Below are 14,876 nucleotides of genomic sequence, written 5' to 3'. Positions count from 1 at the left end.
AAAGGTCGCAAGGCAGTTTTATCATTCAATTTGACAAAAAAACTTCACCGGTTACTCGTCGTTTCTCGTAGTAAGTAAATTTCAGAGCGTGACAACTAAAGCGAAATGGACGCATGAATCATTTGTAATGGACAAAAAAACTATAACATTTGTTATTCGTTTTTCATCTTAAGTAAATTATAAATTGGAGTTTGAAAGCTAAAGCGACATGGACCATTTTGTCGGTTAAGAACGGTTATTCGTCACTAAATGTGTGTCGGGTTAAACAAAAATGCAATAAATTATAATTTTCTAAACTGAATTTTCGGATTTAAAATCATTACGACGCGTGCATTGCAATAAATCACAGCAACGATGTTGGTCTCCAATCCTTCACGTGTGGCCCATGGATAAGCTTACGAGGCTTGCTTGCGTTCTGTTTATGGTATAAAACTGGTAAATATCTCTCGATTGTTACTTTACGAAATCAAACAGTTTTGAATAGTTTGCATAGCGGGCATTGTTTGTCTTGAAAGATCTGTACCCTCTGTAAACTTTGATTTACTACCGGCTGTAAATTCTTGCTCAAATAGTGAATACAAGTCGCAAGTTCTAAATGGAAACAATATATAGGGTTATCAAACCTTCACATAAATTTCATGTAGCTAAATTGTTCTCTTGGCCATTTGGGAAGCGGTGCTCACAATAATTATGTATATGCAGATCTCAATATGTTAAATCATACAATCTACTTTTAAGGGACTCGTTCGAAGTTCAATAAAAATATGTATGTTTTTATTGAAATTAACAATCGCAATCGAAAAAAAAGCGTCTGTAACGCTGCTCATCGATTATTAAGCAAAAAAATGTATTACCGCCATAAAGTATAAACGACCATCCAAATTAAAATGCCGGCGTGATGCAGTGGTAACGAGTGAGCTTAAATAAAAAAGTTCGAACAATGGTAGAGATTGTTTTCCTTGTTGTTATAACCCTTTTAAATTGTTCCAAATATTTAATTGTAGGTACATTTTTGCAATCGCTTTTTTTCCCCAAAAAATTCTCTAAACATGTCCTTTTCATATCAGTATATTGTGTTTTTTTTGTGTAATTAGTTGTGTGTCTTTTTCATTTAAATTACAACGATTTGGACTGCAAATACGTGAATACAAACTAATATATTTAAAGCAAGTGTATAAATAAGCAACGTTTTTGTATATTTTAGCTAGGCCATCGGCTAAGTAAAAATTCCCGATTTATAACCGATCCTTTATCTTAACAACCTGACGTTTTCGGAGTATGCTTTCACTTTGTTCACCTAAACAAGTGTCCTCAACCATAAAACAATATTAATTAACTGAGTTCAAACCATGTATCACCGTCCGTTCTTCAGCCTTTTCCATTGTAGTTTTTTTTCTACGGATATAGAAAACGCGCTTTTTTAACATAGCCATCAGCTAAATGAAGTTTTTTATGTTAAGTGACTTATTTCAAGAATTCGGCTCAGGGCTTTCGTCTTCATGTAGTTTTTATCAAACACTAAATCGTGTTGTAGGGGAATGCTAACGAAAAAAACATATAAAAAGTTAAAAAAATGAACATATGAAACACATTTTTTTAAATTGATCAAAACTATCTCTTACAATCTTTTGTTAACTAAACATAACGAGTTTGATATTATTCATATTTTTTTAAGTCACGAGGGTATTTTTTTCTGTAAACCCCCCAAAATTGTTTTCCAGTTGTATACAATATTTTAAAACGCTCAATGTATGCAAACGTGCCGCCTTAAAACTGGCGGACGGTGTACTTAGCATGAATTTATATCTTGCCACAGACTGCATTCGCCAGATCATCTTCAGATCTAAAAAAATGCAACTGCACAGCAGCTTTGTGGTTGAACTACAATTTAAATTTAGACCAAGTACTTTTTTTTGAATTATGTTTTAGGTCCATTTTGCATCTAGTACTAAAAACGAAATTATTATAAAAGGAACTTCAATGGCCTTTGAAAAGACAGTGTTAATGACAAAGACTGTGTTTCTTTGCTATTATTGCCTCGTTTAATCGTTTAGTCCGCCGTCCCTTCCTCCCTCCCTCCTTTTACTTCTAAATTTAACTTTCCTTTTCCCTTAATTGATTCATTTCATTTTCCCGCTATTGATTCATTCATACATTCACATTGTTCATTTATATTCGTTTACATTAATCTTAAGTCAAGACCTACCACTACATCTTTGGATAACTAAGATTGAGAAAATCTCTTGGATCAGGCATTATGCCATTAATTACACTTTATCGAGTACAACTGCGTTATGAAATAACCAATAATGTCCCATAATGTATGACCTGATTATAACAGTTGATGGCAGTAAAATGTTGCGTAAACTAATTTTTCACTAGATTAGCTTCACCGCCAAGAGCAAATGTAATGACATGGCCCAAACAAATCATTCTCAATTTACAAGAGTATTTATTTTACAAACGTCGCTTATGACATTTTCGTTACAATCATCGTTACACAATTGTTGACGGCCGGGATGAAATGCAATTGCGAATTCAAGTGTAGTGAAATAGTAAGACCGGTGGATTTTATGAGAGCCTGTTTCACAAAAGCGTCAAGTTCATTTCTCGCTTGAGAATAGTTTATTTCTCTTTTATGTATTATGATGTCATTATTATTTGGCAAAACAGTAAACACCGGTATAATCCGTATAAACAGATCTGCATTTCACAGCAGATTAGGCAACCCATGCCGTGGTCGCATTTGGCAAAATGCGTTCAATTAAATGTCAGTTAAAAGTTCAAATTATGAATGTACACAACCGACTTTAAAAGCATGGGAAACACACTTTAAAGCGTATATGACACAATATTACAGGCGTCGTTTGCTGCTATTTGGTGATGCAAATCGGCATAAGATTAAAGTATGTATGAGGAACACTAATGTATGCGTCTGTGGGGTATTATTATGATTTTGCTATACGTGCGAACATACGTCATATACCTTGGGATTGTCTATTCAGCATTGATAATATTAACACATTTATGCCTATTGGGCTCTTCCATCCTTCTCAATGCATGTGCGTAAAGTGTCGTCCCAGATTAGCCGGCGCAGTCCGCACAGGCTAATCAGGGACGACACTGTCCGCTTTTATGGTATTTTTAGTTTCAAGGAAGTCCCTTCTTACCGAAAATCAAGTTTAGGCGGAAAGTGTCGTCCCTGATTAGCCAGTGCGAACTGCACAGGTTAATCTGGGATGACACTTTACGCACATGCATTGAGCCCAGTTTTCTCAGAACAAGGCTCAATGTATGCCCTGGTCATACACCGATTAGGCTAAACAAAAAATGCAATATTATTGTGGTTTAATTTCAAAATCTATGTAACGTCGACGCTTCAAACTTCGTATCATTCTATAAAAGCATTGTAATACAATGAGCATATGTTACCCGCTTATCCAAATAAGTAATACTGTGAAGCTCTTGCAAAAAAAAATCTAAGCCAGATACGAATGCAGCTGAGTAATCAATAACTTCCAATTCCATGTTTAGTTTAACGATCCCGTTCACCAAAGACATTCAAACATTCAATGGTGCTTAACATTATTAGTGTGTGTATTCTGCTATTGACGTTTCTTATTGGAATTGTTGTAATTTGTGTGTTTTATATATAAATTATAACGTTTAGTATAAAAGAGAAACTAAATATGTAGTTTATTGTTGTGCCATAATGAACTCTCAAGTACCTTTTAAACAGCATGAACATTAAATAAAACAAGGATTTAAGTAGATTTTGAAAACCAGGAGTCAAAATGACCCAAGGTCACAAAACAATGAGAGGTCAAAATAAAAATGATAATAGTCAAAATACTGAAGTAACTTGAAATGTTCCTAAATGCATGTTCAACGTTTTGTAATAGCTTATTTATCATAATAATGAATAAAACATTTTCATAAAAGCTTAATTATTTTCATAAATGATCATGTCTGGTCTTTTTTTCAAGATGGATTGTGGAAAACAAAAGGGTCAAAATGATGCAATGCTATTTTTTTGCAAGAGTAAAAAATGAGAAGATTTCAATTTGCTTGAATCAAAATGCAGGATTCTGCTTCAATTAAAATCACTGTAAAACCTTGTCGGCTAAGCTATTTCCTTGCTCCCTACTCAACTGTTGTTTTGGCTTTGGTGTCTCGGCAACATTCTTGGGAAAGGCTCAATATATACGAGTATCGATCTTGGAAAAGGGCTGAATTCATCAGTGATTTTTTTTCTCAAAATTACCGCCGATTTTCGGCTGCTACCCAATCGCAAAATTCCACATTTTTTTCCCAAAAATCTGACCAAAATTTCCCGAAAAAGCCCAATTTCAAAAAAAAAAAATGTAAGAAAGAAGTCTTTTATGACTTAATTATGATTTCTTAACTCTAGATCTCAACTTTATTTTTTTAAACATCCTACAAAATATAAAACTGTAATTTAGTCCTTTTTGTCGATAAATAATTCCCAAATATGTCACTTTTATTGATTAGAATAAAAAAAATCCCAATAAAACCAGACTCATTTTCCCAAAATGGCCAGAAAACCCCCTGAACATGCACTTAAAACAATATTAATTCTGTTACTTATTATCATATTTATAATGCTTAATTTTTCCTAAGTTCATGGTTTATCGCGCTATTTTTCGCAATTTCACGGTTTATCACGCTAATTTTCCCAATAAAATGGCACAGGCTGTAACAAATAAAAGCAAAAAAAAATCACTGTGCATGTGCTTAAAAAGTGTCGTCCCCGATTGGCACTTTCCGCTTTAATGGTATTTACCGTTTATAGGAAGTCTATTCTTCCCTGATTGGCACTTTCCGCTTTAATGGTATTTACCGTTTATAGGAAGTCTATTCTTCCCTGATTGGCACTTTCCGCTTTAATGGTATTTACCGTTTATAGGAAGTCTATTCTTCCCTGATTGGCACTTTCTGCTTTAATGGTATTTACCGTTTATAGGAAGTTTCTTATTTCCTGATTGGCACTTTCCGCTTTAATGGTATTTACTGTTTATAGGAAGTCTATTCTTCCCTGATTGGCACTTTCCGCTTTAATGGTATTTACCGTTTATAGGAAGTTTCTTCTTCCATGATTAGCATCTATCACAGGGCGAGGCTTATATATTAGTTTTAATGAAATTATTGATATGTAAACATAAATTAGAAATTATTATATTTGTACCTCAGACTATAGAGCAATCATTTAGGCTTATAAAATTCGTTAATATCCGAAAGACTATAGCCTAACACACGCATAATAAATTAATTTCAACATCTTAACCCATTTATGCCTAGTGGACTCTTCCATCATTCTAAATTGGATCAATTAATTTCCAAAATTAGGGTTGTCTAGTATATTTATTTCTATATTTAGAATATATCGCACAGAAATTCTTTTAAGCAAACAGCGCAGACCCTGATGAGACGCCGCATCATGCGGCGTCTTATCTGGGTCTACGCTGTTTGCCAAGGCCTTTTTTCTAGACGCTAGGCGTAAATGGGTTAACCTCGATAGAGTCGCTAACGGGATACTGTGGATTAGCGAACGTTTTAACCAACGGCAAACGACAGAAAAAAATCGGGTTACGTCCAAAAACAAATCTTTGGATTAACGCAACTCTTTACTTTCCACACTCAAAACGCCTAAGCGGATAATCCTATTAAATTCAATAAACAAATTCGATAATCTCTCTTCGTCGGCAATCAAGAGACGGTTACCCTCGTTAGGATGTGCATTAACTTCTAAGGACAACAAAATTTCATTTGTTTCCACAAACATCGCAAAAAAGGGGACGTAGGTCGCGTGAACATTTTTTTCGTTTTCTTTTTTAACGGTTGCAGTTTATAAGAAAATGCAATAACGTGCCGAAATCTTCACAATCTCTTTCTTGCATTGATTCCTTAGGTAATATTAGAAAGTAAGTTAGCGACTATGATCGCAAGAAGGATCCGGTGGGTTATTGGAAACAAACAACTTTTTTTGACGCCTAAGCGCATCACAAAAAAGCAAAAATGGTAATCATGTACGTTGTCAAAGGATTGACACGTACATCATTAGTTACACGCCGTCGAAGATGTAAGAGAATGCATTCGACGAGTTAATTAAATGAGATTTATTCACAGCGGTTTATTTTAACAACCAACGCCGCGAAATACATGGTAGTTTGTTTTCTTGCTTTTCTGTTTGCGCGCTCATCCAGTATCACACTTATGTATATAGAGCATGATATTGTATAATTATATTGATATATGTTATGATAAATCATGTATGGAAAACAATGTAAGGTACTGAAAAAATCCTCCTTAGGTCTTCTACGCAGTTATTAGGCGTTCTGCGCTCAACTCTTTATATTGGCAAAATAATAATATGTTTACCAAACGAACTTTGCCAAAGAAAAGAAAAAAGTAAAACGCTTTAATTAAAAATACGTTTTCAACATGAACAGTATACAAAACTAGATCTTCGTGTTGCTAATGCCATTAGAGATATATTATGTATTAACTTGTTTGTTTGTTTGTTAAGTTGGACTTTTCGCCGTTTTCAACAGTATCGAAGTCGTTAAGCGACGGTCAGTTTACCACCATATGTGTCTTGTTCTGAGAAAATTGGGCTTTATGCATGTGCGTAAAGTGTCGTCCCAGATTAGCCTGTGCAGTCCGCATAGGATAATTAGGGACGAAACTTTCTGCCTATATTGGAGTTTTGCTAACAAGTGAGTGCATTTAAACGAAAAATATCATAAAAGCGGAAAGCGGACTGCACAGGCTAGTCTGGGACGAAACTTTACGCACAAGCATTAAGCCCAGTTTTCTCAGAACGCGACTCATATTTTTTCCCTGTGATAGCTGGTCTACCAGTGCTAAGTGCAGGTACGTAAACTAATGACTGACAACTGACCTACTTGAGTCAGAGGTAGGGGAATAATGTATTCATTGGCAAGATCATTTGTAAAACATTATTTTCCATATTTCAACTTAACTTCGCTGACACGAGAACCATAGCGTTGATTTACAGCGCAAAGAAATAAGCATTTGTTAAATTGTATAAAAAAAAAACATTGCATTTTTTATAGTAATACTATGCAGGTGAATAAAAAAATATGTATACTGTGAATTATTATTTTTATCACGATCATTCCACTGTTCACTTAAATTTTAGACAAGACTTTACATAAAATAACGAAATTTCATTTACATTTTTAGTAAAAGGTTTCTTAAAATTATGAAATCATGGCGCCGTACATTCGTTTTATCATTATGTTTTGTAATCTGTTCGCGTTTTTTGGCACATAAGCAGGCCTTGTTATTGTAGGTGACCCATCGGTTAGCCAACCTTAAAATCGTGAAGTTGTTTTAACACATTAATTATTCATAACCATGATTTTACTGCTAAGTAAGAAATGTTTACAATTTACGGCTAATTTTAATAGACGTAACTCGATTGCAGTAAACGTACGTTATTGACGTTCACGGCAAAGGAGGATTGTTCGAGCGTAAATTTATGAATGAAATAATTAATGAGTACTTGTCAATCAATTATGCATGTTGCACTGATATTACTTATACATAAAGAGTGCGTGTCTCCGTACTGAAATGTTTACGTCATGGTGATGAGAAAACCGGATCGGCAGTTACATAATTATATGAAAATTGAGTACTTCAATATTAATGGACTCTCGTTCAAACTTCCTCGTATCTTACAAAATATCAAATAAAGCGTTAAGGTAACTGCCACTTAAAAGAAAGTGAGGGAGTGTTACTTTTATAACGTTCGGGTTCCGTTGATACAAAACTTACAATTAAAAAAAGAATACCCCCATCCCACATTGTGCAAAAGATTTCTGAACATGTGGAATTTCGAAAAAAAATGTAGTGGATTTTCTCATAGTCTGATCGTGTATGTCGAACCTAAAATTAATATTATACAATGTATAGAATGGCTTTGCTACTAGTTTGCTCTTTGCATACGGTACATTGCTCGATCTTGCGGAAGAAATTACTCCAAAAGGAAATATTACATGAGTAAATAAAGATGGAAAATGATGTGTCTACCTTGAAACCTAATACGTTCAGTTTGTTGTCGGGTCAATATTAAGACTTAGTTTGCGATGATGCAAGAAATGGTTATATACCTGGCTTCCGTCCACAACCGCTTGGCATTCACGTGACGTTGTTCCCACGAACGTCTCTCCCAGACGTCGCCAGAACATGTCGCACGAGCTCCTGGTCGTGACGTCATTTTCATTTAAATATTTGATCGCGCGCGGATTTTTGCTGACCTTCTCGATAATGGAATCGTCGTTAAAGTTATACACGCGCAGTTTGATCGAGCGTGTACTATCGTCCTTTGAGTAGCTGTACAGCCAGCGTCGATGCGGGTCCGTTTTCCCGTGCTCAACGTGTTCGACGTAAACGTTGAAACTATCAGGAAGGAACGTCACTTCGACGGGTCGATAAACGGCTTTAATGGGAAGCGACGTAATGGCGGACGCCGCCGTCTCAATCGAGCCCAGCGCCCGTTCCACCTTCCGGTTAATGTTGTTGGAATGACGTCCGTTGTTGCTATAGATACCTGGGAGCATTTCCGCGAGTTGACGTAAATCACCGTCCAGGTTGATTGCGGCGCTACGTCCCGCGACAACGACGACAAGAAACTTCAGAAAATAAGTTACTTTCACTGACATCTCCATTATGCTTTATATACCTTTTATAATAACAATTCTTATTAAATAATGTAATGCAGTGTTGTTTTCCCTGTATAATGCTTAATACAACGATATTGTATTAAGTTTAACGATGCTCTACCTCAAGAATTAATACACTTAATCTCGAAATAAAAACACGATGAATACATAAACAATAAGCAGACACATATAATACAAATCAATAATCCATGTTTAATGCCGCGCACAGTTTTGCTTCGTTAAGTTGACATAGAAATAAGCAGATGCGGAATTAATGCACTTTTTTGGCTTCACTAAATCACGCTTTAGCCGGTCCGTATGATCTGAACACGTAACACTCACTGTCTCTTAAATAGTCGAACAAGTAAAAAGTCGCAGTCGAAGTGACAGATCATTGCATACACTAGACGCAGCGACGGATCAATCAAACACCGCAGGGTCGAACAGGTGTTCCTCGAATAAATCCATATATCGTTCGATTAAGTTTCACTTTATGTAGTTACTTATACACTTGTTTTAAGCTATGACTTTTCTATTATGTGAAATAAATGTACCATTTTTCCAGCAATTTTCGTTTTCATTAAATTTTACTGCTTTAAAAGCTCGTCAATACACACCTAAGTCTTAAATATTTTAAACCAAGTGTGTTCGCTATGCTAACTTCAAGTAATCTACAGCACATAAATATGTAAAACACGCTGAGCACGTACAATATTTTCGCTTGAATTATATTGAATTCTTCTGTTGCGTGTTGTTTTCATATGATTATTTCTTTTATCTAATCCTTTTGTTGAAAATTATAAATTACGTTCCGGTACTAAAATAATGAGATAATTCCAATATCCGTTATCGGTACGTTTTCACAAACACAAATGAAAAGCTTTTTAATTATTCAGCACAGAATGCAGTTTTCGCTAATTAATTTTCGTCACTCGTCCCAATTTCTCGTGCGGACGTCAAATAAATAATCCGACACAAAGTCCGCAATGAAACTTGAATAATCAACCATACATGCGTGAGCGAAAGTTGAAATGCAGATAGTAATACTGATTATTAGTGGTAGCTAGCCTGCTATGCAAACTCGTATTGCTTGGTCGCTCGCGCCGAAGTGATTTTATAGGCAATTGTTTGTGGTCTAGATAGACGATTGGCTGAACAACAGTTAACTTTCCCACGACGTTTGTTTATGCCAGTTTGTATATTTATGTAGGCAATAATGTTAAGGATTAATAAAGTTTGCGTCAGAAGATGCTTTGTTGGAACCTAAATAAATTTCAAAAATCCAAATAATAGTTAATGCAATGACCTTTAAATATGATATAGTACAATTGTCCGTCACATAGTACAAACATGGATTATTGAACGAGTATTTGTTTGACTGAATTTCTAACTGTTGGCATAGACTCTAAGTTTTACCATTTTGTCTATGCCGCTGTTACACTGCATTAAGATAATACAAATACATGAGCAGTACATATATATCCAACCATCTGTATATAAATTCTACAAGTTACTAGTTTCATGGGACACATAAATAATTAATAATGTGTGCGTAATTTGTACAAAATTTAATGTGAATATATATCTAAGCTATTAGTGTTAAAATAAATTCAATTCGTAATAATACTGATCAATGAATTTCAGTACCGCCTTGACAGAACTTTGTATTTATTTGTATTTGTTTTATTTAAAGGGGCCTTTTCAATTTTTGGTAAATTGTCAAAATTATTGTTTTTGTTTCAGATTCTAAAATATTCGTTGTAGTTATGATATTTGTTAGGAAACAGTAATACTGAACATTAACCGTGTTCTTAAAAATCAATTATTTGGATCATTATACGATTTAAAAACCTGAAAATTATAAAGCGTTTCAACCCAAAACGATTTAATAATTTGGAAGGTTCTGTTGTTTTTTTTGTTGTAGTCATGTTTTGAGGTATTACGAGAATTGCTAATATAAAGTATAAAATACATCACTCGTTGTATGAGTACGAATGGCCGAGTGGTCTAAGCGATAGACTTTTATTCCAGGGTCAGTGGTTCGAGCCCAGTTGACGGGTACTTTTTACTTTTTTAAATTTTATTCTAGTTTGTTTTTTGACTAGAGCTTTTACTATCCAATGTTTACATCTCTCAATGTAAAGCATTTGTGACAGACTTCAATACATGCCATCTGTCTGTGAAAAGGTCCCTTAAAACAATTATTTAAGTGTTATTTAAATAAGTATTTACTTATTTAATTGTTATTTAATGTGTGAATATGTGTATAAGTATGTCTGTCTATAATTATGAACAGTCATAGACGCAATACTTACGCTCGGATGACCATTCAACCGCATTATTATAATAATTATACCACATTATATTTGCTCTATCCTACACTTATGCAGTCATCCAACTCAGTACTTCGACATATTAAGGATACTATTAAATACGATTATATTAAATGAAAACGTTTCAAAGAAGTTTGCGTCAACATAATTATGAGCTTATAGATGATATCGATTTGCTTTTAATAGCTCTTGTATGTAAAATATTGAATATGCAAATTTGCTTCACTGAAATGTTTGCACAATTTCAACAGTTTTGTGAATGAGTGGGATAAATGTAAATAAAACCTGGTTTCAGTACGTAACACTCACTTAGTTCATGAGCGGTGTCTCCAATGTTTACCAACGCAATTAAGTGTTTTAAATGTTTGTAAGAACCGCCTATATCTTCTATAAGCCTTTAAATGTGGGTATTTAATATTCTATGTTAAAGCAGGGTAAACAAAAATGCATATACATGTATGAGATTTCAGTTGAAGATGACTGTCTCAAGTTTGCATAATAAACAGTGGTTCTCTTAGAAGTAGATAAACACAAAAAATCATAAAATATTTATGAAAGGTCCAAACTATAAAATGAAACGAGGAACTTACGATGTACGTTTGCTGAAGTATGTCATTTATAATGTGATTTTAACGTATGTTTAACATGTCAATGCAATCATATACTTAAAGACCTGTTTAACCCATTTATGCCTAGTGTCTAGAAAAAAATGCATTGGCAAACAGAGTAGACCCAGATGAGACGCCGCATGCTGCGGCGTCTCATCTAGGTCTACGCTATTAACTTAAAGGAATTTCTGTAAGAAATATTCTAAATAAAGAAATAAATATACTAGACATCCCTAATTTTAGAAATAAATTGATCCCATTTAGAATGATGGGAGAGTCCACTAGGCATAAATGGGTTAACTAATATATTATGAACTTATGACAGAGAGCAGGACAACACAATACAAGACACAAAGTTCGTTTATAAATACGGACACCAGTAAACTCGAAAAACAGTAATACCCACCACAGACAAAGAAATTATCTTACTAATGCTTTTTACATGAATATTTTACTATATGTTCATCATTTGTCAGTAAGACAATCTCCTCCGATACGACCATGCACCTTTTATTTTGTTTTTGATCATACACATTTATATGCTTTTTTTTTAATCGTGACTCACGTGTTTCGCTGAATTTTTTTTTGTAAGCAAAGTTCCATTTGAATGCGATGACAGTTGGGTACATTGAAGTTGACGAAAACCTCGAGAAACGTGTACAAATAGACACAATAAGGATATTCTGAACATTGATATGTATACAATGCAGCAAACTGAAGGATGAACAATAGTCGTGAATAGCAACAAACGCTGTTGAAGGAAATGAAACAAAATTGAGTGGTCATTTAAAATTTTCAAAATCGGTCCATACGGTGCTGCAGAAGATTAATTTGGTAAAATATTCGCGCTATAAACGCTTAAGTGACACTAATGTTTCATATAGAAATAATAAAGGTAACATTAGGAAAAGCTTACGTATTATGTGGTATCCCTCGGATAAGAAAGTGGAATAGAAATAAATGTGATGACAGTTTACAGACGAGCAGGTAATGACGGGATGAAGTTTGTGAACATGACAAACAACAAAGCTAACATTGGGAGGAAAAGTAAGAATGAATTTCAATGTAACGTATTAGGAAATGAAATAGAAATGCTAAGACAACAACGAAAAAACATGTAAGGAGTAAGTGTAAAGATTACTATACTGTTGTTATGCAAGTGAATGGGAACGCATGCAAGTAGGGCCTTGAAACAATGGAAAGGTATGGTCGGAGCCTCGCTCTGTGAAAACCGGGATTAAAGTGTATGAGTGAAATGTCGTCGGAGATTATTTTGTGCAATCCGCACAGGCTAATCAAGGACGTGATTTTTCGCTTTAATAGAGTTTTGAGGAAGTCCCTTCTTAAAGAAAGTCTTGTAAAGGCGGAAAGTGTAAATATAATGATCAGTGATAATATTTGCTTCTATTGTACACATGCAGGTAGTAAGCACACACTTAGCTTGGTATTTTAAAGTTCTGGTTTTTTGAGTGTGAAAAATGGAAATTGTATGTATGGAATTTACTGATACAAAGTAATAAGCCAGCTTTAAAGCAACCAAGTACATGTAGAAATCATTTAGCAAACACTGATACAAATTATAACGGCGTGACATCTTTTGAAAGCACACTCCTTGGGCCAATTATGACATTTGTCACTTTCTATTGGGGGCATACAAATTAATACATTGGTGGAAAATACAAAAGGTAACTGTCATAGATAAGTATGATTTATTACAACATGTGGACGCCTTATACATGCCACTGAATAGACCTGCAATCGCTTAGACCACTTAGATCGCGTCGGTAACTAAACTAATCGGTCAAATTTAATAAAATCCAATTAAGGCATAGTTGTGCGCATTGTTGCGAATATTTGGGCTTGGTTGTTTGCTTTTTATCTTCAGGTAATCGGATAGGATCGAATGAGCGATGTTACCTATAAATGTGTCGGTGACTTTTCTAATTGTAGCCAAAATTGTGTCATAAACTTGCCTCTTCGTTTTTATGTGTTTATAATGTAGATTTTCGGAAATTCTACCTATTTAGCTGAATCAATTACTTTTCGTTCTCACCTAGATATTTTAACTATATAGAAGGAACATAAAAAACAAATAAGACTGCATGGTAATACAATGGGCGCATTTCTGCTGAAAAGGGACTTGTACACATGTTGACAAAATGACATAGATTCTACGAATATTATATACATTAATGTATATTCAATCAAGCAAATAACACCCATTGGTAATAAATTGAAAAAAATATTTTTGTTGATAATCGACAATCGATATCATATAATACAGATTTCTATCGCTTGTAATAGACAATAGAGATAATACATGTATTAAAAGCATTGCCTTTAAGAGAAGCCTTTAAGTCTACAGCCTCGATGGCTTATTAAAGGCACGTAACATTTTGCTCCCAAAGGTTCTGTGTTTGCGGAGGCAAAAGTTCTACTTCTTATTAATATACAAGTTGTTAGATGATTTTAAGTAATAACTTGGTTTAATATATACATTCAGCGATATATTTTCAAAATTACCTTAATCGGTGAACCAAACCTTTGATGATGGAGCTTGACGTGGATTTAGTAACTGGCTATGTTCGAGGTCTTATACAACTTAAAACGTGTTATTTGTCAGATACGTTCAATCTAACAGGCATTTTTGCATACGCAAATTGTAGTGTGTTTTTTGGACAAGTTCGTGACGCTCCATGCACGTACTTGTGTGTTTTTTTTTTCGGCTTACCAGAGCTTTGCATGTGCACATACTACATACACTTCAGTTGGGGACTTTAAAACTATTTGTTCAGGTCGACTAAGTTGCACGTTTTGTTCAGGTCGATTAAGTTGCACGTTTTACGCTTCTTTTACACTTTCGAATCCATTGCGATTCTTCTAAAGCTGCATAAACACAGATCTAAATCACGATACTCACGATGTAAGGGGCACTACTTAGAAATTTCAACGATTTTGTTTCGAAAGTTTGGGCAGTTAATCGTTTGTGTTTTTGTCATCACGAAAACTTCTTTGGGTGTCTAGATTAAAGGTTCTTGATAAAATTGTGGCATAGTACATATCTATTTGAAGTTGCCTCTCTTAGTCTGTGCATAATCTTAAATATTCAACCTCAATTAATGCAATCCTACAAACATTGAAATATGTTTTATTGTTTCAGCTGAGAGCGTATATACCTGATTCTTGATTAATAAGCCTCGCTTCCCGATGTGTTGTTTGTTTGTGTG

The 14,876-nt window shown here is 34.4% G+C and overlaps 1 protein-coding gene across 3 annotated transcripts in view; it reads right to left on the bottom strand.

Moving 5' to 3' along the window:
• Window positions 1-9,795, bottom strand: part of LOC127844898 (uncharacterized) — a 52,878-nt gene extending 43,083 nt beyond the window's left edge. For all 3 annotated transcript variants that reach the window (XR_008032947.1, XM_052375448.1, XM_052375447.1), the window contains exon 1: window positions 8,157-9,795. Coding sequence is in view for 2 of the 3 variants with exons in the window: in XM_052375448.1 (XP_052231408.1) it covers window positions 8,157-8,714 (558 nt within the window). In the remaining variant the exon portion in view is untranslated. The remainder of the gene's footprint in view (window positions 1-8,156) is intronic.
• Between the last annotated feature and the right edge of the window lie 5,081 nt (window positions 9,796-14,876).

Source organism: Dreissena polymorpha, chromosome 9, assembly GCF_020536995.1.
Source record: "Dreissena polymorpha isolate Duluth1 chromosome 9, UMN_Dpol_1.0, whole genome shotgun sequence".
Taxonomy (NCBI): domain Eukaryota; kingdom Metazoa; phylum Mollusca; class Bivalvia; order Myida; family Dreissenidae; genus Dreissena; species Dreissena polymorpha.
This window is presented reverse-complemented; position numbering and strand designations above follow the sequence as displayed.